The following is a 26,544-nucleotide window of genomic DNA, read 5'->3' as shown; positions in this document are numbered from 1 at the left end:
ATGCTCCCAATGCAGGGGTCTGGGTTCCCTGGTCGGGGAGCTAGATCCCACGTACCACAACTAAAGATCCTACATTCCGCAACCAAAAGATCCCATAAAAGCAACTAAAAGATTCCGCACGCCACAACTAAAAAATCAAAAGAGATCCTGCATGCCGCAGCTAAGACCCAATGCAGCCAAATAAATAAATATTAAAAAAATAAACTGGCATATTATAGCATGGATAGAGGTACAAAGTCATAAAGTTTCTTCCAAAATGTAACTTTATTTTTTAAAACCATAATATTTCACAAGTAATTGAAAATAAGGGTATCTGTCTTTATATTGTGGCCAATACCAGTGGTACATATCACTGGTGGATAACTGAAATTGGCGAATTGTTTTCACTGAATTGATTAGTTGTTTCAACTTTGTATGGATACAGACGGAAGAGCCTTGACCTCGTAAAAGACTTCAGAGGGAGCTCGGTTAGAGACTATACCACAAAGATCTACACCACCATAATTAACTGTGTAACTTGGATCCCTCCAAAATACTGACACTTGCCCTAATTACCTAGGTAAGGACATAGAGCTGCTCGCTTGACCTGAAGTACAAAATTTTAGTTTGAAACACAAGTTATACCAAAGAGTTAAGAGGACTGTTTCAGTGGGAAATGTTACGTCACGGACTCCACAGAAAACAGAAGATCATCCCTGAATGTATTAATGTTCAGAGCCATGCTTCTTGCATTAGTGTATCTGTCAGATTACCCCTTTTTGTTATATACCACCATGTAGTATTGGACTTGTTAATATTCCCTAAGCAGCTTAGACAAATGATCACTGATATATGTTTGGGGTAAATAAATATTTTCATTTTCTCCTCACAATGTGGCGGTTGGTACCCAAAAAGACTTTGAAGTTGAGTTTTCATTATACAGTGTCATTTGGGGAGAGCAGAAAAGTGGACTCCTGGTAAACTGTTAAAGAGTTTGTTCCTGGGAATTCTGTTTTCGAAGATGTAGTTTTCATCCTAGAATTATAGAATTTTGAAATGGAAAGAGACATTAACAATTTTCTAGTCCAACCATTACATTTGTCAGAATAAACTGAAGCCCTGAATGTTAAATCACTTATTGGAGGCCACATAATTTGTTGCCTAGACAAGCTCCTAGAACAGTATTTTTTCTTGGCCAGTATTTTAAAATGAAAGTTTTCCATCTTAAGTTTGACATATACTGCCTCAATTTTCTTTCTTTTTAAAACATGGAAATTGAACACAATGTTATAAATAAAAACTATTAATCTTTGTCCTCATTTATTTTTAAGCTAGAAATAAAAATCAATGTAGAACAATCAAGACAGACTTTTCAAAGGAATAGATACCACAGATTTGGGGCCCAAGTCTACTCTGGACCCTCAAATATATGGTTTCTTCAACCTACCTGGAGAGAGAAATATGTTGAAAGTTTTTTGTTTTGTTTTGCTTTTAAGAAAAGGAACATATGACCGTATAAAAAACATTTATTTGAGGGTAAGAGAGAGATTTTTCCCAAATAACAAGTAAGATAAGTGTAGCCATCTTATTTCAATAATTTATAATTCAGCTATTCAGAAAGAATGAGGACTATATAACTGTTTCTTTCTTTAAATGAGAAGCTGGAGCACAAGGGGTATGGAGTGGGGAACATATGATAAATCTTAAAAACTCAAATGACAACTTCCTTCTAGAGAGTGAGACATGGGAAATCACACAACCCCAGATTGTGCAATCTCTAAAGACAGTGATAAAGTGACTACTTCATAGATGAAGATAGACAACATGCTCTTGGACCTACAAGGGAACCCCCTCGTGTGAGAAAGGAAAGAACATACTTTAGCATAATATGCAGTTGCATTTAGACCTAAGGAAAGGCTATCAAATAAATTTTTGAGCAGTTCTCCATAGTAACTTTAATGAGTCTACATTTCAGCTCTCTGTGTTCTCAACACCTCTGTCTACAGCTCAAACGCACGCAGCAGCTGCCAGCCATGCCCATGAATTCCTGATGTCCCAGCTGAGTGCCTCTGCCTCTGAGCTCAAAAAGCCCCTTGCCTGACAGGGGTTAACCGTATCCGGAAGGCTCTGGAAGAGGTCTGCTGGGCAGCAGGACTGCTGTTGATGAGAGGCTTCTTGTTGGACTTGAGTCCAGGAGCTGTGGGAAACCCAGAAACAGCAAGGCTCAGATGGGAATAGCAGCAAAGGTATCAGCTTCCGATACTGGTCACGGACTAAGACAAGAATTAGGAGTTCTCGCCACTCCGCCAAGCCCCACAGTTGGGAAAGAATTGACATCTCCCGCAAAACCCCACTCCCAAGTAAATTTAATTTGCTATATCATCCTCAAGTTAGAATGAGTCACTAGTTAATTAATTAATGCAATTATGCAAGCATAATTGTAAGCCACCCTGCTGACATATAAAGATGTTTTTTACCTTTAATTACCAGGAGAAAATGGACAAATTGGAGTTTGAGCACCTAACTTGAAGAAAAAACTAGGAAATATAGTCTCTCCCACCACGCACACCACTCCCAACACATTCTACTTAAAAATCCTTCGCATTGTGGGCTTTACTTTTCATTTTTAAAATTGTTACTTTAAATTAGGTCTCAAAGAAAGAAGTTGGCATTTCTTATTCTTTTCAGAGTGGTCTGGGAAATGCTACATCAGTGCACCTGAGAAAAAAATAGGAAAACAAGATCTCTTGTAATTTTGTTTTTGAATCAATACCCGGAATAATGGCCAGAAGCAAAAATCCACCGGTGCGTCAGCAAGCAGGATGCTCGGCCAGTCAGCTTCATCCTTCCCCCCTGAGCTGTAGGCTCCACGCCGCCGCTGCGGGCCCCTAGAGCAGATAGATAATGTAGGACAGAATGACCAGACCTATGATGGCAAAGAACATCAGGATGAAAATATCCAGCATTGTGGAGTCCTTGGCCGAGGAGGCCTCTGGGTCCCGGGGAAATGTGAGCTGTGAGCACGGAGGTTGCAGTCAGTGGAGAGAAATGGCTCCCTCTTCCCTCCACTGCTCAGCCCTCCTTTCCCCTCCCCCTCCCAGGGCCTGAGACTAAGGGATGCTGCATCTCCATCAGCAGCTTACTCTCCCCCCTCACCCCACAGCCAACCAATCACAAAGCCCGGGAGCGGGTAACCAAGGAACTGCTCGATTTCGACCAGGCAGAAGTGAAGAGGCTCAATTTCTCCCCAGGAACCCAATCCTACCCCTTTGTATCTAAATGGAGTCTGAATGTTATGGAAGTAGGAAGAGATCTGATCTGCATCCAGGTGCCCAAGGAATGAATACTCCTGAGTGCCTTTCTTCTCCTTTTTCCCTCCCATCATCCTTGGCAAATAAGCTCAGAAAATAATGGTTGGGAGCTGGGTGGGCCACTGGCACATTGTAAAGTCACGTTTTGGAGGGACACGGATGAAGTTCTCATGTGAGTCTCAGATGACATGTCTGGGGATGGAGCTAACACTTATGGGATTTCTATACTGTGTCAGATACTGCACACGTGGTGTAATTTCAACCTCCCTACAAGTCTTTTATAGATGAGGCTCAGAGATGGTCAGGAACTTGCCTAATGTTTCACTGGAAAGGGTAGAGACCAAGATCCAAAACTAGGCTTGTCCACTCCGGAGTCCACGTTCTTCTCTCGCTCCAGACTGGCCCACCCTGTTAGTCTGAAATGCCCCCTCAGCCCCACCTGCACTTCTCAGTTTGCGATGCGTGTTGCTCAGATCCCTCCGATTACAGTGTGAGCCCCAGAGGTCTCTCCTCCATTGATTCCTTATCTCTTCGTGGTCATTTCCCACATCCTTGTCCCTCTTATAACCTCTTCAGAACTCATTGCAGTGTTATACCCAGAGAGGGCACTAAAGAACTCTCGGTTAGGCCCATCCCTCTGCAGTAGGTGTCTAGAAATGCAACTCAAGTGACTTTTTTTTAATTGAAGTATAGTTGATTCACTATGTTGTGTTAATTTCTGCTGTACAGCAATGTGACTCAGTTATACATATATATATATTCTTTTTCCTATTCTTCAAGTGGCTTCTTCTGAGGGGAAAGGAGAATTGGTGTTTTATAGTTTAAGCTGGGTGGCGGGTAGTGTTAGGTCTTATGTAATTTTTATGCCTTTTGTCTTATTTCCTACTAAAAAAAAAAAACAAAAAAAACCTCCCTGTGTCACCTCTGAGGTCTAGTGTCCTTGGCTCCACCCCAGCTAGTTCTTTTGAAGGACCCAGGACGAGGGCATTAGCAACCCCTTCATCATGCTAAGCTTCAGGAACTTAGGCCATTTCTAGAAGGGGGTTCAGAATCTCCCCGCATGGGTTCCAGCGGGCAGGGAACAGAGCTGTTAGGGAGTGGAGACTTGGCGCTGGTTCCCTCCCAAGCAGACCAGCCCTGAAATCACTCTGGAGGTGATTGAAGCTCCTGGGAAGAAGAGGCTCCACAGACAACAGGGTGCAGGCCAACGGAGGCAAGAGTTGCCAACTCATTCCCCGCTATTGGGGCAATATTAGGCAGCCTGCGCCTTCGGAAGGGGAGCAGGTGTCAGTACTGACTTTAATTATCCTACCCAGTACTGCCTCACCACTCACTACACCGCTGCAGCCTGGCAGCCGCCTCATCCCCTAATTACAAAGGCTTACTCTGGGGAAAGGCCTTTCCTCTCCAGCCTGCTGCTATCCGGAAGCCAGGGAAAGCCTTAATTCTGAGCCCGAGTGGGCAATGCTCCTCTCCACAAAGCCTGACTGGTGGGCCCATGCTGGGGCTGAAGGATCTGGATTCCTTCTCTACCACTGTCCCTTTCCCAACCCTGCAGAAGAGGGGAAGCTGGCTGCCGTGCCTGGTCAGAGGTCAGACCCAGGCCACCTGGAGCAAAGAATGGAGCAAGGGAGATACTGCCGGGAGAGGGGCAAAGGGCATGTGGCAAGGTCATAGCGGGAGGCTGGGAGCATCACACTGGGGTCCTAACACCTCCAGCCCTGCCACCAGCTGTGTGACTCCCACCAAACATTTCTGCATTTCTGGGCTTCAGTGAACCCCATCTGTAAGATGGACATCACATCACTACTTCTCTCACAGAGCTGGTAATAATGTCAAAGGGAAAAAATGTGTGTTTAAGATCCATTCATCAGACATCGTGAGTGCTGCTTCGGGTTGCCAGAGCACCTTGTGGACGGCTTCACCCATGTCATCCCACTGCAGACTGTCCCAGGCCATCTGTCATTTCATTCCTCAAACACGTGCTGAGCTCCTCCTTTGTGTCAGGCAGAGGCAAAATTGCCCCCACCCCCAAGCTGAGCTCATTCAATAATTCAGCAAACATTTGCTGAGCAGCTATGTGCCCAGCCCTGGGCAGGCAGCGGGGTTGGAAAGATGAGTTAGCCCCATTACCTGCCCTGACAGTGCACTGGCTGGGGAGACAGGTGCAGAACAAAGGAAGTAAGACAGTTAAGACAAGAATATGGGAGCTCAAAGAAACTTCTGGGAGTGTCACCAAGCTGGGCAGAGGGATGTAGCCAGGAGCTAGCCGGTGAGGAGCTAGCCGGTGAGGAAGTAGGTGCCCAGGCCCCCATCAGAGCTGTCACCAAGCTGGGCAGAGGGATGTAGCCAGGAGCTAGCCGGTGAGGAGCTAGCCGGTGAGGAAGTAGATGCCCAGGCCCCCATCAGAGCAGACACACCACTGCTCCCTTCCTCCCAGGGTGACAGCTTCCAGGCTGGTCATTCTCCCCCTGAAGGGCAGCAGAGCTCCCAGGAGGGTGATGGGCCAATGCCCCCCAAGCAGACGGGACACACAGACACAGCAGCACCTCAGAGCCAGAGAGATAACCAAGTCTGCAGGTAAAAATTATACTTTTATTTGAGTCACCAGGAGAAAGAGTCACTTGTGGTCCAAGTCAAATGTTCAAAATCATAACAGCCCAGAAAGATTTGATCCCAAGCACAAGCCCACGAGGGAGGGGACCAAAACAGACCAAGGAAAGACAACCACCCCATATAAAAAGATGAACGACGGCTTCACACTCTCACACACACACACACACACACACACACACACACACACGGATGAAATGTTTGGACAGAGGCAAATTTCACATGGTCATTTCTGTTTCTTTTTAAATACAGGTCTGTGGGGTGGTATTTTTTTTTTCCAGCTATTAAAAAAAAAAAAGGGCCCAGAAGTGCATATGTGAGGGGGAAAAGGCGGAAATTAAGCAACAATTTTCCCTGGAGGGACATGAGAAAGAAAACAGGAAGCAATATTGAGAGAATTCACTTTTCTCACCATTGGGCTTCTTGCATTTCATTATTGGTCCACTAAAGTTATATTCACATTCTAGCTTTGCTTTCCTGGGATTAGATCAGCTAAAAAACCTGTGAAATGTAAAAAAAGACCAGGACTTGGCCCAGCCCTCAGGTTCTGTGCTCTTCTAGGGATGGATGGTTCTGGAAAGGAATAAGGACTCCCAGCAGCCCCTGGGTCCCTCAGCACCAGTGTGACAGTCCCTCCTCTCTCTGGGGGTGTGTAAGAAAAGGTCCCCTATTTTTAGGATGGGAGGAGCAGAGGGCTGGCAGCAAGATTCCAGCGGCTGGCTTGCCTTGTTTTGGAAGGAAATTTAAGCCGAGTGAAAAGAGGCTACTTCTTGCTCCCCCAGGTCCTCCTCCCACCCTCTCACCACCCTGCCAACCGCAGGCTCTCCAACAGGATGTGTCTCTGACCTTTGGTCCCAGAATCCACATTGTGCTTTGAGATCAAGAGGAAACAAAATGGGCCAGCGCCTGCCTCAAGGCTCCCAAAATTGTTCCCTCTGCCTCCCTCATCCCCCAAATGGCCCAACATAAGACACTCCACCTGCCTTCACCTTGGTTCTGGCCAAGGGGGAAAGGGATTGGTCAGGCAGGGGCTCAAGCCTCTGATTTGGGGTAAATATTCCCAAGTCAACTCACAAGCAGTGAGGACTTGATGCTAAATATGCCTGCAGGGCACAAGGATGCAAGGATGTCAACCTGTGGCGCCTGAGTCAGCGGACTCGGGGTGAAGATGGGAGGGGTGACCCAGAAGGGTGACAAGAAAGCCCAGAGATGAATAAAGCCAGGCAAGGGTCGTCACAGCCACCAACGAGCAAGAGAAGGGACTTGGAGATAGCACCATCTTTCCCTTCCTCATCCTGGGTCTGTGCTTCCAGTTTTGTAGCCCTGGGACCCTCCCCTCTGCTTCAAGGAGGCTTTAAGTAAATGGGGAGCTAGCCTGGGCAGGGTGGCGGGGGAGACAGTGTGGGTGACACAGGGTCCCCTGGCCCCCTATTCTGCGGCCCAGGACACAGAGATGGGGGAGAGAATATGCCTGGAGCCACAAAGCCTTCCCTCCACCCCTCCCCCACGAAGCACACCCCCCCCCCTTACTTCCGCCTGGCACATTGGAAAGGGGGTGGGTGGGCTTCCTCCATTCGGGGATAGAAGGAGGGATTTTTCACTCCAAAGAAAACATAAGGAATTTCTCTCCCCCAGCGTCCGCCCCTCTCACTGTGGGTTTTGAGGAAAATATCGGGGAGGACAGCTCTGCACACACAGCCCGCACCCCGCCCGCTTCTCTCACGCTCACACTCACCCTCGCCTGTCACGGACACCTGCAGACACTCGCTCCTTCCCCCGCAACAAAGTTCTGGAGATACAGAGGGTCCTGTGGTTTCGCACAGTCCACCTGGGGTCGGGCGGGAAGTGGGGAGCGGGGAGGCCATGGAAGGCCTGGAGACACCTTGCCAGGAGGCGCGGCGAGGAGCGGCCTAACTAGATCTCGCGAGAGGCTGGGCTGCATGGGCGAGAGGCTCGAGGCTTCCCTGGTGCACCCTTCACAAGGAGGCAAGCCAGGGACCCTGGGGACCGGGGTGGGAGTGAGGGAAAAGGGCTGCAGAGAGAACACCCCGTTCCTCTCCTTCCTGCAGCTGTCCCTAAAGTAAAGGCGAGAACCGGACCCAAGCCGAGCTTCCTGGGGAGCTGCTCACCCACACCAGGCTCGGGTGGGCAGCTGAGCAAAATCACAGTGTGAAAAGGAACCGTGTCCGGAGGGAAGAATGAATCCCAAAGCAGGAACTTCACCCTCCTCTGTTGCCCTTGAGCTGGGGAGAGAAGGGTGAGGGAGCCCCTTGGAGGGCTGGCAGCCCCATCTTTGAGAAGCAGAGGCAAAGCCCATCTCACTGGTCCCTGCACGACGGCAGCACCCCTGTCCCCATCCCAGGGGCAAGGGCGGTGGGTCCCACTCCCGGGAGTGTGTGAAGCAACTCCCAGCCGCCCTGGGAGTCCTGGGGGTCTGGGGCTCACCCCAGCCTGGAATGTTTGGGTGTGTGAGGAGGTGGGCAGGAGGGGCTGAGGGGGAAGAAAAGAGAGAAGGCAGAGGCCTGGGAGCTGACGGGTCGCCCCCCCAGACCAGCCCCACGGGCCTCGGCTTCCCTCAGAGAGGTCCACACCTGTTCCATCCAGAGAGAAAATCAAGGAGTTGGTCAAGGGGAAAACCTGCCAGAGGAAGGAGCCGCGAAAGTGGCAGAACAAGGCTTCGGTTGGCAAAAGAAGCTGGAAGAGGGGGAGAATAAACAAGCTGTTGCAGATTTTAAAAAACAGAGACACCAAAGGGTGGACAGGTCACGCCCAGGACGGATGCGATGCTGTGGAATGCACTGAAGACGGATGGGGCGGGCGGCGCCCGGCGGGCTCAGATGGCCTCCACGTAGTTGGCCGGCAGCATCCCCGTGTCGCCGGTGCGCTCCACGGTCCCGTACATCCAGCCGTCGTCGATCTGCTGCACGTTGACGATGGTGTCCCCGTCCTGGAAGGAGACCTCGTCCTCGTCGGCGGCACTGTAGTCATACACGGCGCGGTACCGCTTCTGCAGGGGTCGGGGCACGGTTAGTCAGGGGTGCCTAACTCTCTGGGACCCCAGAGCAGAGTGGACCAGGAGCTGGGAGACACGGAAGGGCTGGGCTCTGCCATGAATTTTCTCACCTCTGTGTCTCATCTTCTGAGAGCAACCACCTTTTTAATAATGCATCTGGCGTCTAACAAGGGCCAGGCATAAACAGGGACGGAGGTTACAGTAGTTCTGCCCTGTCTCTCGGAACAGGAACGCAGTAATGTCCAGTGGACACCATGCCGGGTAGAGGTTAAAAATATGACATGTGTTCTATTATCTGCATTTTTTTTTCTTTTGGCCGCCCCGCGTGGCATGAGGCATCTTAGTTCCCCGACTAGAGATCAAACCCGTGCCCCCTGCAGTGGAAGCTCGGAATCTTAACCACTGGACTGCCGGGGAAGTCCCTATCTGTGTTATTATAAGCACCAGTCTTTCTTCTTTTTTTGAAGCTGTTGATGAATCTGGTTCCCAAATTCAGGACAAAGACCAATTCCTGTGAGAAAAACCTCCAGGTGACACAAGACATATCTGTCAGGTCCCACCTTCCAACCTCAGCCAAAGTCTTGTGCTTAAGCTCTAGGAAATGTCCAGTAAAAACACATGAACTCTAGCTGTGATCTTGGAAGTAGGCAAGATTCTAATGTCCTCTGACCCTCACTGCCCTTGACATCGACTTGTCTCCGGGGGTCAGCTCAGGCTTTACGGTGCCCCAGGCCAGGCTCTGGGATCAGTGTGGGTCCGGGGCTGGACGAGCCCATTAGAAACCTCCGGGATCTGCCCCCGCTGCCCCGCCCCACCACCAGGACCCCTGCTCAGACCTTCTGTTTGCAGCCTCTGGTCTGCCTCCTCCAACTGTTCATCCATTGTGATCTCGGGGGAACTTTCCAAAATGCAAACCTGAGGATGTTCCTCCCTGGCTTTAAATCCTTCAGGGGCCCCCTAACCTCTTCAGCATGAAATTTCAAAACCCGCCCCCACCCCCGCAGCAGAAACCAGCTTCATCAGCCCCGAAGGCTATGGAATAAGAGGTCACAACCCTCAAGAAATGACGGAAGTGACCTCGGTCTCTTATCACCAACTCTGCCTTTAATCTCTTGGGCCAAGTCACCACATCTAAGCCCGCATCCTGCAATAGCCGCCTAACTCATCTCCCTGCTTCCGCCCTCAATCTTCTGTTGCTGCTTCTCAACGCAGCTGCTAGAGCCACGTTTTAAAAACACAAGTCAAACCCCTTACTCTGCACAGCTCACCAGTCACAAAGGCCTTCCTATGGCCTACAAGTCCCTGCATGATCAGACCTCATTCCCTGCCCTCTTCCCCTCTCTGGTCACCTTGGCCTTCCTGCTGATCCTTGAACTTTCCTAGAACATTCCTGCCTCAGGACCTTTGCAATTGCTGTTCTCCTCCACCACTCATTCCTTTACTTTACTGAGAACTTTGCTGTTCTCTCCCCTTCTCATTCGGCTGTCTTTTTCTTCACAGCTTCTCTCTGACCTTTCGTTACTTACCTACTTATCTCTTGGCTTTCATGTTTGTCTCCCGACTGGAATGTAAGCTTCAAGAGGGCAGGAAGGTGGACTTTTATTCAGAGCCAAATCCCTTCAGTCCAGAACAGGCTTAGTGAGCATTGGAAGGACTGGCTGGTCTATCTGGAACCTTATCCTTCACACGACCTCTTCGGCCCACCTGACACCCCAGATAGCACTGACAATCACTCCCTCGTTTGTGTGGCCAGAGCCTGAGGCCCGAGCAGGCCACTTATCTCAAGCTACTTTATTTCTCGGAGTATTGTCCCTCCTGCTTCTACGTGAGCTACTTTGAATTCCAAGGCACCCGGCACAGAGGAGCTGAGCTTGGCTGCACCGTCACTGGGATAAGTAGCAGGACTTACAGACCAAACCTCTAGTCTGAGGGCTGGTAAGCCTGATCCCACCCCACCTCCCACTTTGCTCGTTAATTTATTCACTAAATTGATGACTTCCCGCTTTGAGCCTGGCTCAGAGTAGGTGAACCAAAGAGACACTGCCCTGCCCACATGGAGCGTCAAGTCCAGTGGGGGTCACAGTCAGAAGATGACAAACCCAGAGAACTGTTTCAAGGTGGAAAAAGTGCTCTGAAGGAAACCAGTGGGGCGGAAGGACAGACACGTCAGGGGAGACCCACTCGCCACAGGGTGGTTTGGGAGGGTGCCTCAGAGGCAGGGGCAAGCTGAGATCTGAAGGACCTGGCAGGTCGTCGTCATGGAGACTGGGGAGCAGGGCGCAGTCTGGAGGGCCCCAAGCAGAAAGGTGCTCTGTGTGCTCCCAGGTAGCTGGAGTAAGGAAACGTGGGCCGGGAGCTGGGTGGACGAGACTCGCCCAATGTACAGCTATGGCTGGAACACAGGGTCCCAATCTGCCCCCTACACCACACTTGCTTTCTCCTCGAGAGGCTGAGACCCCTATTATCTGCAGGTGGCAAGGGAGCTGGGGTCAAAGGTCAGGGGAGGCCAGCCCTCCTGGGTGGGTTTTCTAAGGAAAGTGCAAGAATTACGTCCAGGACGTCTCCCCGAGGCCCACTCACCTCCCACACCTCCTCTCCCCGCAGCCAGGGCTACTCACCCCGCCCCCGCCTGGGGCACTGCGCTGTATGGAGACCGGGGCTGCAGGCTCCTTGTAGCCACCGTAGGACTGGGCTGCCTGCTGCTGCTGGGGCTGCTGGTAAACTGGAAGCCGGCAGGAGACGGGCTCAGAAACTGTCTTGCCAAAGCCAGCCTGCTCCCTTCTTCCACGAAGCCCATGCCATGTATTTCCACCGCCCATCGCCTCACTCAGCCGCCACGCTGCTCAAAGGCTTCTGTCTCTGTGTGCACATTTGCCGGTGCCACGAATTCTGCAGCAGGGGCTGCATCTCCCCCCATGGCGCTGGGAGCCCAGAACGGGCCCTGACCCTGGTGCTTGTGCCCTCAGTAGGGATGAGACCTGGGTGTGTGTGTGTACACGAGGCTTCCCTCTCACCTCCTCCCAACCCTGTAGCCGGCCTGGCCTCAGGTCCTCTGCCCGCACAGGCCTCATGCTCACCTGGGGCGCTGGTTGGGATGTGGTGAGGCTGCTGCTCCTGGGGCCGCCGATAGCCAGTGTCCTGGGGATCTCGGCGCTCTGGCTCCAGGCCCTCACCCCCGCTGGGGCCCATGCGGCTCTTCTCAAACTCTTCGTGGTATTTTATCTGCGGGGGCAGAAAGTGCTGGGTGAAGGACCCACAGCAAACCAGCCAAAGCTCCCCTTCCGCTGCCACTCAAGATCCTGGGACGGGAGAGACTCCTGGAGGTCTCCAGGCAAAGAGAGCTGGGTTCTTGTTGGGGATGTACCAGCTATGTGCCCCTGAACAAGCACTTAACCTTGCTACACCTCCATTTCCACTTTACAGGGGTTGCTGAAGGATGCAATGAGATAATGGATGTAAAAGGGCCACGTAAACTAAAGCACGAGACAAATGTAAGTGGTCATTTTTCTGTGCCTGTGGCAGGGGCTAGGGCTACCCTGCTTTCACACTGGTCCACAGCAGCAAAAGCAGCAACTCCTGTTTATTGAGCACCTACTAGGTGCCAGGCACTGTGCTAGGTGTTCTGCATCACATGCTCGTTTTACCTTGACAGCACCTACAAGGGGGTACAGTATAGTCGCCATTTAACAGACAAGAAGGAAACTAAGTCACCGACAAGCAGCATGAGTTACCCATGCTCACAGAGACTCCAGAGGCTGTGCTCTTAACCAGCAGGCGACTCTGCCTCTTGTGGGCATGACCTCGCAGAGTTCTGCTGAGGACCCTAGCCTGCAGGGCAAAGAAATGCCAGGCCCTCCCTTGAGGGTGGGTTGGTATCTAGAAGATGAGTTCCTTCTCTCCTCAGGTTCCAAAAATGGGCAAAAAGAGGCCTAGAGAAGCCACACACCCCAGGGTCCTCAGCAAGGGCTGGCTGAACTGAACATACCGGGACCCAGAGCTGCGTTCTTAAGATCTGGTCTTCAGACTGTCTGCTCCCAACCCACCTGAGCTGCTTGTTAGAATGCAGGTTCCAGGACCTTTCATAGAATCTACAAAATCAGGGCTAGGGTTTTGGAATATGCACTTTTTTTTCTTTCTTTCTCTCTCTCTCCTTCTTTCTTTTTTTTGTGGGGGGGACTATGCACTTTTTTTTTTTTTTTTCGCGGGCCTCTCACTGCTGTGGCCTCTCCCGTTGCGGAGCACAGGCTCCGGACGCGCAGGCTCAGCGGCCATGGCTCATGGGCCCAGCCGCTCCGCAGCATGTGGGATCTTCCCGGACTGGGGCACGAACCCGTGTCCCCTGCATTGGCAGGCGGACTCTCAACCACTGCGCCACCAGGGAAACCCGGGACTATGCACTTTTAAAAGATTCCCCCAGGTGAGTCTGAAGCAGGTTCAAGTTTGAGAACCAGTGATCTAGAGCAGAGGCTGGCAAACTCTGGTCCACGGGCCTGCAGCCTGTTTGCTCACAGCCTGCGAGCTAAGAACGGTTTCTACATTTTGTAATGTTTGGAGGATGGGGATGGGGGAGTGGGGGAGGATTAAGAGGAATAAGATTGGTAACATGTGAAATTTCTATGACATTCAAATTTCAGTGTCCAGAAATAAAGTTTTACTGGAACACAGTCTCACCATTCATTTCCCATTACCTATGGTTGCTTTCATTGCAGAGCTGAGTAGCTTCGACAGAGGCCCTTCGGCCCATAAAGCCTAAAATATTTACTCTCTGGCCCTTTACAGGAAAAATTTGCTGACCCCTGCTTGCCCAAATATGTCGAATGCATATTCCTGTTGGTAAAATCTGTTTTAGCACAATCCTCCCAAACTGCATCTATTTTATCAATTACACACAAGCATCACTTTACAAATATGGAATGTCTCCTGTAAAACTCACACCAAAAATATGAATAAAACAAAGGATGAGATGAAAAAGAACAACCTCCAGGAGTTCTAGGGTTTTCTCCCTGTACTCTCACTGGCATGTAGCCCACACCCCACCTTGAGGACCCCTAGTGGGGTCTATTCACTTTTCAGAGAGGACCCTGGTGGGGAGGAAGCAACCGAGGGGGTGGAAAGCCCGTGGTTTGTGTGTTCCGGGATCGCTGGGCTGGGCCGGGGCTCGGGGAGGAAGTGGGACAGAGAGTGACAGAATAGCTCCCCCCCACCCCCCAGAGGAAACCTGGAAAGCAGGACACAGAAAACTGGTCCTGTCCTGAGCAGACCCGGGGCTGAATTCTCTCCAGGCCTCGGACCAGAAGCCGGTTCTCACTTCCTGTTCACCAGGATCCTGCCCCATGCTTCTCCCAGTGAAAAAGGGGGTGGGGTGAGGGGACAGGGAACGGATGGGGGCAAAGCCTGCCCTGTGTCCCGGAGCAGAAGCGACGAGCAATCCTGTGCCCCGGAAGCCCCTACCAAGGCCTGATCCAGCTGTCCCAGCCCGGGACCTCCCGTGGGCCACCCCCTCCCACTTTCTTTGCTGCCTTCTCGTATCCGCTTTGCAAGGAGGGCAAGAGTTAACACTCGGCCAGGCAGGCCTTACACAGGAGTAGCTGGGCTAAAGGTCTGCAGGGGTGGTGGGCTGGGACCACCCACATCGTTCCACCCACATCATTCAGCTGCTCTTCCAGCTGTTAACTGACGGTGACCCACTGCAGCCCAGGCTGGGAGAACAGGTGGGGCAGCAGCAAAGCCCAGGATGGGCCCTGTCTGGAGGCAGGGAGGACCAGTCCCCTCCTCCCCCTGCCCCTTCCCTTCACGCCCAAGTAGGGACCCACAACCAAATGGTGAAATAAACTGAGCCCATTCCTGAAGGGGAGGCAGCTGATCCTGGTCAGACTGAAAACTCATCGAATCCCTGAACTCCCAAAAGGAAGAGCACCCAGGGGTGAAGTTCAAAGACACAGGGTCAGTGCCCTGCTCTCAGATTCCTAAGACAAGGGCAAAAGGTGAGTGTCCCTTAGCCCCACTCCGTTGGTGACCCCGTCCTCTGGTGAGCAGTCGGGGGTGGGGACAAGGAGAGGCCTCTAGGCTCCCAAGGCAACTGGCCTTCTGACTTTTGTCCTGGGGGGTGGGAAAGGTCAGCTTCCCTTGTTTACTGTCTGTTAATGAAAAGAGGCCTGACTCTGGGAGCCGATGACTAGGGGAGGGAAAGTGCACATGTGGAGGCCGACAGAGGCCTGCACCGGGCCCTGAGGGAGCCAGGAGGTGGGCTGAGGGGCAGGTGTGTCCCGGCTGACGGCCCACTTCTCTGGGTACGGCTCTGTCTGTATTAGTGAAGGGGTGACTCTGAGGAAGGAGGCATGTCTGGGTCCCAGGCATGGCACCATCTCCCCTTTTGTGTCCTACAGACTTGGTCCTTCATCGAGAGCTGCAGTGTCCCTCCCATGTCTCATCCCCGGAGTCATGAGCCCTTCACTTGCTCAGTGAGCTTGGAAGAGTCCCGTCCCCTCTGAGCCTGAGTTTCCTCATCTTAAAAAGAGGTTACGGCACCACCTGCTCCCACGTGGTCTGGAGGCTCCCGACTACCTCTAGGAACCTAGCCGAACTCTAGAGCTGGAAGCAAGTATGGACGTGTGTGCGTTTCCACAAGTGGCTGATGGGATCCATCTTGCTCCTTAAAAAGCCACCCCACATGCGTAAATATCTATAAAATTAGGCCCAGCTGATTCGGGTGGACAGCGTCGTGGCAGCCTCCCCACCATCCATGCAGGAACCACCTGTTAATCTAATAGTAATAACCTTGACCTTTGCTCAGCTTTTCACATTGAGTTCTCTGCACATAATCTCCCTTGGCCCTGACAATAATCACCCTTAAAAAATAAGTCGGATAGGTACACTTTAACTCCTATTTTACAGAAGTAAATGAGGCTCAGAAGTTAAATGACTTTCATTACTCAGTCAGGGCTGAGGCTGGGGACACAAGGACAAAGCCACAGCTGGATGGGCCCTTTCCTGGGTCAGGGTGACCACATGCCCAAGTCTGCCCCTAGTACCAGTTCATGTCTTCTGGAATAGATAGGAATAGCACTGCCTTTCACTCTCAAAAGGGATGATAATCACAAGGTCACCCTAACTGAGAGAAGGGGTGCCTGGCACTTAAGTCAGGAGTTGCAGCACAGAGGGGAAATGGACTGCAAAAAGTGAGTTTGCAGTTCCCTTCTGCCCAGCCCCACCTGATAAAATTTCAATCCTCTCAACTTCCTCTCCCTCCCCTGCCCAACAAGCGGGGAAACTGTTATTACTTTGCTGATCAACCTAATGGTTTGAGAAGCAAAGAGGCACCTTAAAGGGTGTTAGCACATTCAAAAGGAAAATGAACATTTTTCAGAGGCCAAGGCCCTGTCTGATCCCTCCCTGTTCCAAGCTCAGCAAAGTTCTAATCATCTAAATGCCCTGAAAAGGTGTCACCATAAGCTCAGAAATGTCAGCAGAGCCCTGGTCTAAAAACTGTCCTGGGATCCCATGGAAGGATGCCAGGCTGTAACTGTGCCCATGAGATCCAAGTGCACATGGGTAGAGGGACCCAGGCCTAAGGACCCTCCTCACTCATCCAAGGGCCCTGCCAGCCAGGACTCCAGGATGACTAGTTGAGGGTCCATTCCAAACCTAAGAAAAATGCATTTTTTCTGCTAGCTGATGTTCCGTTTTCTGAACCCCTGCTCTCCTGATTGTGGTGGAAAACAAAGGTCTGCCTCCACACTTGCTTCCACATGATTCTACATCATGACCAAGAAGGGAACATCAGGCTTTGAATGGAATAGTCAACTCACCAGCCAGGGGCTGTTTTTTTCTAACAGTGTTTCCGTTTGTTGCAGTCCTCTGTGGTGCCCTTATATGTATAACTCATTTCCTTTTCTCAGCCAGCCCAAGAACAATGTATCACTGTCATCCCCATTTTACAGATGGGGAAACCAATGCTCAGGAGGTAGGTAAGGGGTGGGTGAGTCCTAACGTCAGCTCCTAGCTCTCAACCACCAGGTTACGCTGTGCTCCCTGTGAGAGACTAACACGATTTTGTTTTTAAAACAAATGTAAATCTGTGCTCGATTTCATTAGGAATCAGAGAAATGCAAGTTAAAACCATGAGATACCACTACACACAATCAAAATGGCTAAAAGGAACAAGTCTAAGGATGTACAGCCACGGAAACTCATCACTGCCGGCGAGAGGGTAAATCAATACCACCGCTCGAAAAGTAGTTCGGTGTTATCTGGTAAGGCTGAAGGAACATACGCTCTGAGATCTGGCAATTCCACTCCACATTATCGACACTAGGAAATATGTATGAAGCTGTCCACAGCCATAGAAGCACTCCAAATGACCATCAACACCAGCATCAATATAAACATCTTAAATGGAATGCTATACAACAACAAAAAAGAACAAACTGCAGCTGCATGCAAACACGTACATGATTCTTTAAACCCAACGTTGCCCAAAGGAGGCAAGACGCAAAAGAACAGATATGTTCAAAATTGGGAAAAACAAAACTATAGTATTCAGAAATGCATAGTTGCGGGGGAGGGATAAATTAAGAGTCTGAGATACATAGACACACTACTAAATATAAAAGAGATAATCAACAAGGACGTACTGTATAGCACAGGGAAGTATACTCAATATCTTGTAATAAACTATAAGGGAAAAGAATCTGGGGAAAAAATATGTATATATAAAACTGAATCACTTCTCTGTACACCTGAAACTAACACAACATTGTAAACCAAGTATACTTCAATTTAAAAACAAGAAAAAAAATTACATAGTGAAAAAAAGAAAGCATAGCTACATTTTAAAATTGTAAAGAAAAGAACAGCACACGCTTTCAAAAATTAAACTACAGGGTTGTCCAACAAGCCCACCTCTGGGGCATTTGACTCTGGGGCTAGAATTTTCTTTGACTTTACTATTTACTACTGATTAGGCCTGGACTATAAGGAATGAAGCTTATTTAAGGAATATAAGCTACTAATTATTTCTGACTGAAAGAAACGCAAAGGATTTCTGCCTGTAGCAAGGCTATCTCCAAAGCTTATGGTTTTGGGTTTTTATATAAAGTAATTAATTAATTAGTCTGTTTTGGCTGTGTTGGGTCTTCGTTGCTGCTCACGGGCTTTCTCTAGTTGAGAAGCGGTGGGCTAACTCTTCGTTGCGGTGCGCAGGCTTCTCATTGTGGCTTCTCTTGCTGCGGAGCACGGGCTCTAGGCGCCCAGGCTTCAGTAGTCGTGGCACGTGGGCTCAGTAGTTGTGGCTTGCGGGCTTAGTTGCCCCGCAGTATGTGGGATCTTCCCGGACCAGGGCTCGAACCCGTGTCCCTTGCATTGGCAGGCAGATTCTTAACCACTGCGCCACCAGGGAAGCCCAAAGCTTATGGTTTTATAGTCCTGGAGGACATTAACTAGTTCTGCAGCTAATGGCAGAACACTAACTAGTTCTGTATCTAATTATATCCAGTGCTTTCTTTCACAGACTAGGCATCATCTCTGCCTGTCAGATGCTCCAGCTGGTTCCTCATAATTAAGGTAATTATATGATAGGTATTCACTGCATAAGAGTTATGTTTTTTGTTGCTGTTTTTTTTAACACTTTGAAAACTCTATTTTGACAGGGGTGCTGTCACGCTCTGCTTCTTGACTTGCATGGTGAGTACACACACAGGTGTTTATGTGTTACACTTCACAGAAAAAGGAAAAGTTAAAAGACCCAAAATTGTACACAGAAAGTCAGTATATAAGTAGATGTGCAGATAAATAAAAGCTTTTCTGCTTGAAGGCTGTGGCTCCCATATAGGGACCTCAGCAATTAAAGACTCCCGTCCATTACAGCCATCACAGCTGGTGACCAAAGGCCAGGATAAATTTCAGCTCACAGCCTGCGGTCCTGGCCTCTCACCCCTTCAGGTGCCTTTAATGAAGACACAATTACTAAACAAGGTCCTACTGTATAGCATAAAGAACTATATTCAATACCCTATGATAAATCACAGTGGAAAAGAATATAAAAAAAAGAACGTAGATATATATATATATATATGTATAACTGAATCACTTTGCTGTTCAGCAGTAATTAACACAACATTGTAAATCAACTAGACTTCAATTTAAAAAAAAAAGACACAAATACTCACCACAGATGTCTAACTAGCACCTTGCCCCCTCAGTTTTCCAGACATGCTCAGTACTAGACAATGGCCTAACTTTTCAGCCAAACTTTAGTCCATGTCCCTTCTTTAGCCACAGTATAGAAAGCAGAGGAGTCTGCCTTTAAATTAATAGCAACTGACAATATTTATCACATGCTAAGTGCTTGACATTTTCCTCGCAAATGAGGAGTCATCTGACGTTAACCTGGGAAGTGAGTGACAGGCTACATACAGGAACACTATTTTGGATACAAAACAAAAGGTGTGGCTCAAAACACCATCTTTCCCAAAACTCTTCTGGAGGAGGGACAAGTTAACAACATGGTTTAAAGTTCCCTGGGGGGTTCTGGGATGTGGCCAGGCCTGGCACCTCTGGTGAAACTTTTTCAGGCTCTTGGTGACGATTCTCAAACTTCAGGTAACCCAGGGGATGTGTTAAAAATGCTGGTTCCTGAAAAAGAAATTTTATTTTCTATCTCTTTAATTTTGTATCTGTATGAGATGATGGCCGTCCCCTAAACTTACTGCGACAATCATTTCATGATGTAAGTAAGGCAAATCATCATGTTGGAAAGCTTAAAGGTATACAGTGCAGTATGCCAATTATAGCTCAATAAAAATAAAAAGGAACAACAAAAATAATTTTAAAAATAAAATGCTGGTTCCTAAAAAAAGAGAGAGAAAATGTTGGTTCCTGGGTTCTGCTCCCAGGTGGCCTGGGGAGGAGGCCTGTGAGCCTGCATTTTCAATCAACCTTTGCAAGTGATTCTCGTCCAGCTGTTTGGAGGCCCACAGTTGACAGACTAACTGTACTTGCTAAAACCAAGAGTCTTCCAGCTTTGTGGTCACAAGTCACAGGTTCCAGCTAAGGCTGCAAAAGCAGAACCAGGTCAGGCTCGAGTCACCTCCCCCACCTCAGAGCAGAGGACAATCAGCTAATTGCAGCCCTGTGGTTAATGATAAGATGTTATCTCCTCAGGTGTGAGTGTCTTGGCCAGGGTGAGCTCTGTTACCAGGGCTCCTCAGACATTAACACCTCCAATAACCAGTTTGGGGGGAGGGCAGGGGGGAGGGGTGCGTGCAGGTGCAATAGGCTGCGTGTGAAGTATTCTGGAAGGCTCTCCGAAAGGGAGGCAGGGATGACTGGGCTTGTCTCCCTTCTTCTAAAAGCCCCAGGCTGGAAGCAATGAGTGAATGTGCTGGGGGTTGGGTTGTAGGCGGGGGTGGGGTGGGGGGGAACAGGTATCCAAGATAAGACCGTCTTCACAGTGAAAAGCCACAGAGGCTGAAGACTCAAGATTCCAGCTTTGGGAGCCCGCTGGGTCTTCCGTCCCTTCCCGTGGCTTCCCCTCCCTCCCGTTTTCCATGTGGAGAGCTGAGACCCACACCTTCTTGCCTCCGGCTTTACCCTTTGGAGGTCCGGCCACCGATTGGCAGGGAAGCTCTAGGGTGTGAGGTCTGGCCCTGGCTTATGAAGAAGCAACTGAGACAGGCTTTTTTTTCTGGCGGGGGTGGGAGGCAGAGGAGCAGGGGAGCAGGTAGGGATTACAGCCCTCAGAGGCATCCTAGCCCAAGGGAAGCACTCCATTTCCTCAAGCCATGAATTTCAAGCTGCTGGTCAACAACCTAGTTGCGAAACCCATTTAGTTAAGTCGGCAACCAGCGTCTTTCACAAACTAAAATAGAACAGAAGATATCCGAATGCCCTTTAAGCGGTAAAGCCCTCTTTCCGGGAAGCTTTGATTCTGTTTCCCTTAAATAAATCAGCAGGCCTGTTGGGTGGGTCACGATGTGACATGTATTTCATACTGCAGGTTGCTGTCAAAGCTTAAAAGCCATGGTCTGGGGCATGGCAGGTTCTGACGGCTTGGGCCCTGGCTTCTGACATCCACCTGAACCACTGCCGGAGTCCACGCTAAGCACGGTCCAGCCAACTTCTAGAAGGAGTGCCCGACCAAGGAGGCCGGGTGGAGGGCTGAGGGCTGGATGCCGGGTGGACCAGCTAACACCCAGGCCCCCTGCAGCCTCTATCTCCAGTCCCTCAGCCCAGTGACATGGGCAACTTGTCAACCTCTTCCTGTTCCAGACATGAAGACAACCGCTCGCCCGGTCCTTTGTAGGGCCCTGTTCGACATGGGTCTGCGGCCCACGTCCTGTGCTTGGGGCTCACAGTGGTGCTCCCATGACCTCACATTGCCCAAAGGCCCTTAGGCAGCCTTCCCGCAGCCCAGAGCCACTCAGGCTGCTGGCCCATGGCTCCACCAAGCAGGGAACCGAGGCCTGTTCCCTGGCCACAGGCGCCATGGGGCGCATCGATCCACTGCCCACGCTCCACACCCAGCCCTGCCATGGCCAGACGCTGGTCACCGCCCTGGGCCCAGGAGTGCCAGGCCGGGGCCAGCAGGCAAAACCGGCTGGGGTTTTTACACAGGAAGGAAGAGCAAGCCGAGGTGGGGGAGGAGGCAGAGGAGGGGCGGAAATGACTGCAGTATCAGCACCCAGAGGCAGACGAGGGGGAGGCCGGCTCCTCCCCCACCTCTGCCACCCAGTTTTGACCTTTGTGCTCAGACGAAACAGCCAGTCTGGACCCTGGCACTCACCACAGCCGGGGGGGGGGATTTTCAGAGAGAGTAAGGGGTACGGGGGTGATTTAGCATAAAGGCCCTCCCTGTACACCCCCCAAAAGTCCAGTCCTTTTAAGGCGGAAATACTATGTGGGCAGAGGGTATCAAAGGGGGAATCTGGGGGTGCACAGAGGAAAGGCATCTGGGAACTCCAAACCCTTCCCTTCCCTCTGCTCAAGCAGCCGCCAGCCAGGCCCGCCTAAGAGAGCAGAAGCAGCGGAGAACTGGCCTCATGCATGTCTGCCAGACGGGCGGGGAGGGGACGAGAAGAGAGCGCAGGGCATCAGTATGGTACCCCAGGGAGCAGGGAAGCTTACGTTACTGATCTGGTCCTGGGTCTTCTTGATCCTCTGGAGTTCGGGTGTGTCTGCCACCACACTGAAGCCTTTGCCCTTGTTCTTCTCAAACTCCTCCTTGTAACGCACCTGGAGGACCAAAGGGTGGAGAGGGATTGGAGTCGAGGCACGGGGAGCAGAGAGGGCCCCAGCCTGCAGCCATCTCTAAGGCAGCAACCAGCCAGCAGAGAGACCCTGACCAGAAACCCCCCTGCAGTGACATCCACCTCCACGCCCCAACTCAAAGCACAAGCCTTGGCCAAAAAGTATTAGACTCGTGATAATAAACCATTAATATGTATTCAGTCTATCCTGAGTGCCAAGCGCTCTTCATGAACTATCTCATCTAAGTCTTGCTGTATACCATCATTAGCTCCATTTTACAGACAAGGAAACTGAGCCGCAGAGAGGCAAAGTCCCATGCCCAAGGTCATGCAGCTTAGGAGCTCATGTCCAGAGCCACCAGGATGAACCCTCATCTGCCTGACTCCTGCTCCTTCACCACTGGCCCATCTTGCCTGAAAGCTAGAGGAAGAAGGTTCTTTCCAGAGCTCCAATGACGGGCCCAGCCCTCACCCTAGCCAGGATGTGGCTCTACCCTCCGAAAGCCCGAGGGGATTTCTTTTTTTTTTTTTTTTTTGCGGTACGCGGGCCTCTCACTGTTGTGGCCTCTCCCGTTGCGGAGCACCGGCTCCGGACGCGCAGGCTCAGCGGCCATGGCTCACGGGCCCAGCCGCTCCGCGGCATGTGGGATCTTCCCGGACCAGGGCACGAACCCGTGTCCCCTGCGTCGGCAGGCGGACTCTCAACCACTGCGCCACCAGGGAGGCCCCCGAGGGAGTTTCTAAGTGACCAGCTGAGTGAGGGCTGTACCAAGGGACAAAGTTGGTGCCCAGAAAGGGGGGAGGTAAGACAGCAGCTCGGAAAACTCAATCAATGAGCCTTTGACAGGTCCCGGCGGCTGCCAGGCTGGCTTCTGAGGTCAACGCCACAGGAGGGTATGAAACTGGCGGGGGACAGAGAGCACTTCAGAACGGGTTTCCAAGCGCCGGGGAAGTCCCCTACCACACCTCCACTGCCCCCCTCTTTTCTGAGAATTCCATGGAAACCTGAGTACCAGAGGGACTTGAGTCAGACGTCAGAAAGGACTTCCCAAGCACTAAAAGAATTGAAATATGAAAACTATCCTGTCCTTCCCTGGGGTTTTGAGGAACAGAACGGAGGCTGGAAATGTCCCTGGGGCAGAGAACTGCTCCTTGGCTTTCTGAGTCTTCACCATCCACCTCGGCGCCAGCTGTTCCAAACCCCACCAGCTGCCTGGATTCCCTCCATGGGAGCTGTACTGCCCTAGAGGCAGGTCAGCCCAGGACATGAGGCCCAGGACCTTGGGAATCTCCAGGCAGCTCCCAGGCGTGGAGTCATCTGGCCACAGGGCCAAGCTGCACCCGTGTGACCCGACTGACAATACATACCTGTCAGATCCTCTGCACATCCCCCAGGGGCTGGGGTCCCTGTTTGTCTCCCGAGCCCCAGCTTACCCATCCATGGGGTTCTTGTGCCTAAAAGGTTTCAGAACCTCTTTTGTTCTGATCCAGACTAAAAACAAAGGCCTGGATGTGCTAGTTCCCATCAGACTGGAAGTTAACACAGTGGGTACAGGTACCAACCCACCCCCCAAGGGCCCAGAATTGCCCAGCATCAGCTCCTCCAGGAAGGCCTGGGCCAGCACAGCAACTCTTAGTGTTGGGGGTAGCGGGGTGGAGAGAACCCTCTGGGAAGGGGGCATCAGGAAAGGTAAGAAACTTAGAGTCAGAAATGTATAGCTCCATACACTAATATGTATAAAATGGATAACTAGTAAGAACTTGCTGTATAGAAAAATAAATAAAATAAAATTCAAAAATTCCAAAAAAAAAAAATGGGTAGCTCCAGATGCAGAAGCCCAGATCCACGGCCTCTGGCCTCGGTTTCCTCCCCTATAAGAGGACTGTCATAGGAACCAGTTAAAATAGGGAGGGGGCTTCCTATCACCAAGCATAGGCAAAGAGCCAGGGGGAGCTGGTATGAACATAGGCTGTCTCCCACCTGCTGAGTGATCTTGGGCAACTGACTGAACCTCTCGGGCCTCAGTTTCCACATCTGTAAAATGCGGATCACGATGGACCCAGTCCAATGAACGGTGCGGATTACAGACAGTGGCTCTAAAGCAGCAAACACACTGTGGAGCACACAGCAGGGCTCAATGCGTACTGATAAGGGCAGGTGTGAAAGTGCTTTGTCAACCTTAGAGTGCTGAACAAATGCCAGTTCCCCCACTCCTCCTCTACTTCCTGGCCTCGGGAGCTGTCAGGCCCCTAATCCAGGGGAATAATTGTCATGGCAACACTACAATGACATCAGCTGGTTCCCAGGCTCAGGAACTGCCTCTCCCTCCCTGCTGGGGAGGGTAATTCATTTCACTCCTGGCACAGACGGCCCAGAGAGGGCAGGGCTGGGCGGAGTGGGGGCAAAAAAGGATGGAGGACTGGGCTCACCACTACTTTGCTGTATGTTTCTGGGCTAGTCAGTCCCCCTGTCTGGGTCCCAGCTGATCTCTAAAAGCCCTCCCAGCTCTGGAGTGTGTGACCATATCTATTAAGCACCTGCAGGCCCTGACTATGGAGAATCAAGGGGGGGAAGATTCTCCAGGAGGCTGTTTGGAGGTGGAGTGTGTGGCAGAGGTAAAAGGGGGGGAACCAAGAGCGTGGGGAGGCCCCTGCCTAGCGCCTCGCTCAGCACCGAAGCAGGAGTGTTTGCCCTCATCTGGGATGGCTCACCAGGACAGGACAGGAGGCTCTAGGAGGGAAGTTACCTGCCCAAGGTCACTCAACCTGCTTTGTTGGTAGATTCAGGATACAACTCAGCACTGCAGCTAGATAACTGAAGCCTGGATGCTGCCTGGGCCTCCCATCCTGGAAACTCCCAAGGCAGGGCTGGGAATGATGCCTGAGGCCCCTCAGGCCTGAACAACCACAGCCCCAAGAAACTCTACTTTTTAATATGTAAATTTATTAATTATTCTCTCAGGATCTATCCTGTTCATCACTATTGTAGCAAACAGTAGGTATAAACATGTGTTTGTTGGGTAAATGATGAATGAATTGAATGCAGATGTGAAATGCTCCAAACAGGCAGCATAATTTGAAAAATAAAGCAGAAACTAACACACCATTGTAAAGCAATTATACTCCAATAAAGATGTTTAAAAAAAAAAACAAAACTGCCCTGCTGACCCAACATAAGAGAAAAGATCACAACTTTAAAAACTTTTATTGCAAAAAACATACCAACAATTTCCAATTATGTGCCTACTGTGAGCTGGACCCACATACTGTGTAACCCATCCCCTTCTAACAAAAAAGAAATCGTTTTAAAATTAGACACACACAGGAACTTCCCTCGTGGTGCAGTGGTTGAGAATCCACCTGCCAGCTCAGGGGACACAGGTTCAGTCCCTGGTCTGGGAAGATCCCACATGCCGCGGGGCAACTAAGCCCGTGCGCCACAACTACTGAGCCCGCAAGCCACAACTACTGAAGCCCGCGCGCACTAGGGCCCATGCTCCTCAACAAGAGAAGCCACCGCAGTGAGAAGCCCGCGCACTGCAACGAAGAGTAGCCCCTGCCTGCCACAACTAGAGAAAGCCCGCGCGCAGCAACAAAGACCCAACGCAGCCAGAAAAGATAATAAATAAAGAAAGAAAATACACAACATTAAAAAAAGAGGGATTGTGATGAGTTCATAACATAAATGGAAAAAAACCCCAAATGTTCCCAGTTCTGGAATGTCAGTTCTGGAAGCAATCATCAGAAGGTCTAGAATTCCTCAGCTTTATCATACCCAAGTTCCATCTCCTCTCCTTTCCAGGAGAATAGTAACAGCGAACATTTATTGAGTGCCGACTGTATGCCAGGAACTCTTTTAAATGCCTAATATATACTAACATCCTCACAATAACCTTTGGAGAGAGGTAATCCACACTTTACAGATGAAGGCACTAGGGCTCAGAGAGGTTAAATAACTTGCCCAAGGGCACACAGCTAGTGATGGCAGATCCAGCATTTGACCCTCAGCCAGCTCCAGTAAGAGTGACACAGGTATGCTGCCTGCTTTGCTGGTCACAAGATTCAAGATAAGAGAGTGCGAACCCTGCCAAGAGCAGGGCAGAGCATGAGGCTCTGCTACACTCTCCTGTGCCCTGAGGCATGTGCCCTGTGGCATAGCCCACGCGCAGCACCATGGATGAGGAGGGAAAAATGAAAGAGACCTTTTTCTTGCACTTCTGCCTGGGCTCAGGGGCCCACACCGCCCCAGCTCAGCCCCACCCCAAGGCTGCTGCCTCTCAGCGTAGGGCTGGCAGTGGGAGAGCTACCAGGCCCAGCCACCAGTGCCCTGCCTCAGCCAGGCCTGGGCAGGACCACCCAGAAGGTCATTTCTGGTCAGCTCTGT

At 50.7% G+C, this 26,544-nt stretch overlaps 1 protein-coding gene and 1 long non-coding RNA gene across 4 annotated transcripts in view; both read right to left on the bottom strand.

Annotated features, from left to right (window-relative positions):
- Window positions 1-474: 474 nt before the first annotated feature.
- Window positions 475-8,025, bottom strand: LOC137212203 (uncharacterized). Its single transcript, XR_010937394.1, has 2 exons — window positions 2,753-8,025; window positions 475-2,176 (listed from the first exon to the last, which is right to left on the bottom strand). It is a non-coding gene; the product is annotated as an uncharacterized lncRNA (long non-coding RNA).
- A 586-nt stretch (window positions 8,026-8,611) lies between these two features.
- Window positions 8,612-26,544, bottom strand: part of LASP1 (LIM and SH3 protein 1) — a 37,198-nt gene continuing 19,265 nt past the window's right edge. For all 3 annotated transcript variants that reach the window (XM_067715305.1, XM_067715306.1, XM_067715307.1), the window contains exons 4-7: window positions 22,039-22,146; window positions 11,994-12,138; window positions 11,535-11,638; window positions 8,612-8,910 (exon numbers count right to left, since the gene is read on the bottom strand). In XM_067715305.1, coding sequence (XP_067571406.1) covers window positions 8,737-8,910; window positions 11,535-11,638; window positions 11,994-12,138; window positions 22,039-22,146 — 531 coding nt within the window. In that variant the 3' untranslated portion in view covers window positions 8,612-8,736. The remainder of the gene's footprint in view (window positions 8,911-11,534; window positions 11,639-11,993; window positions 12,139-22,038; window positions 22,147-26,544) is intronic.

This window comes from Pseudorca crassidens, chromosome 19 (genome assembly GCF_039906515.1).
Source record: "Pseudorca crassidens isolate mPseCra1 chromosome 19, mPseCra1.hap1, whole genome shotgun sequence".
Lineage (NCBI taxonomy): Eukaryota > Metazoa > Chordata > Mammalia > Artiodactyla > Delphinidae > Pseudorca > Pseudorca crassidens.
Note: the sequence above shows the minus strand (reverse complement) of the source record. Positions and strands in the feature narration are given on the sequence as shown.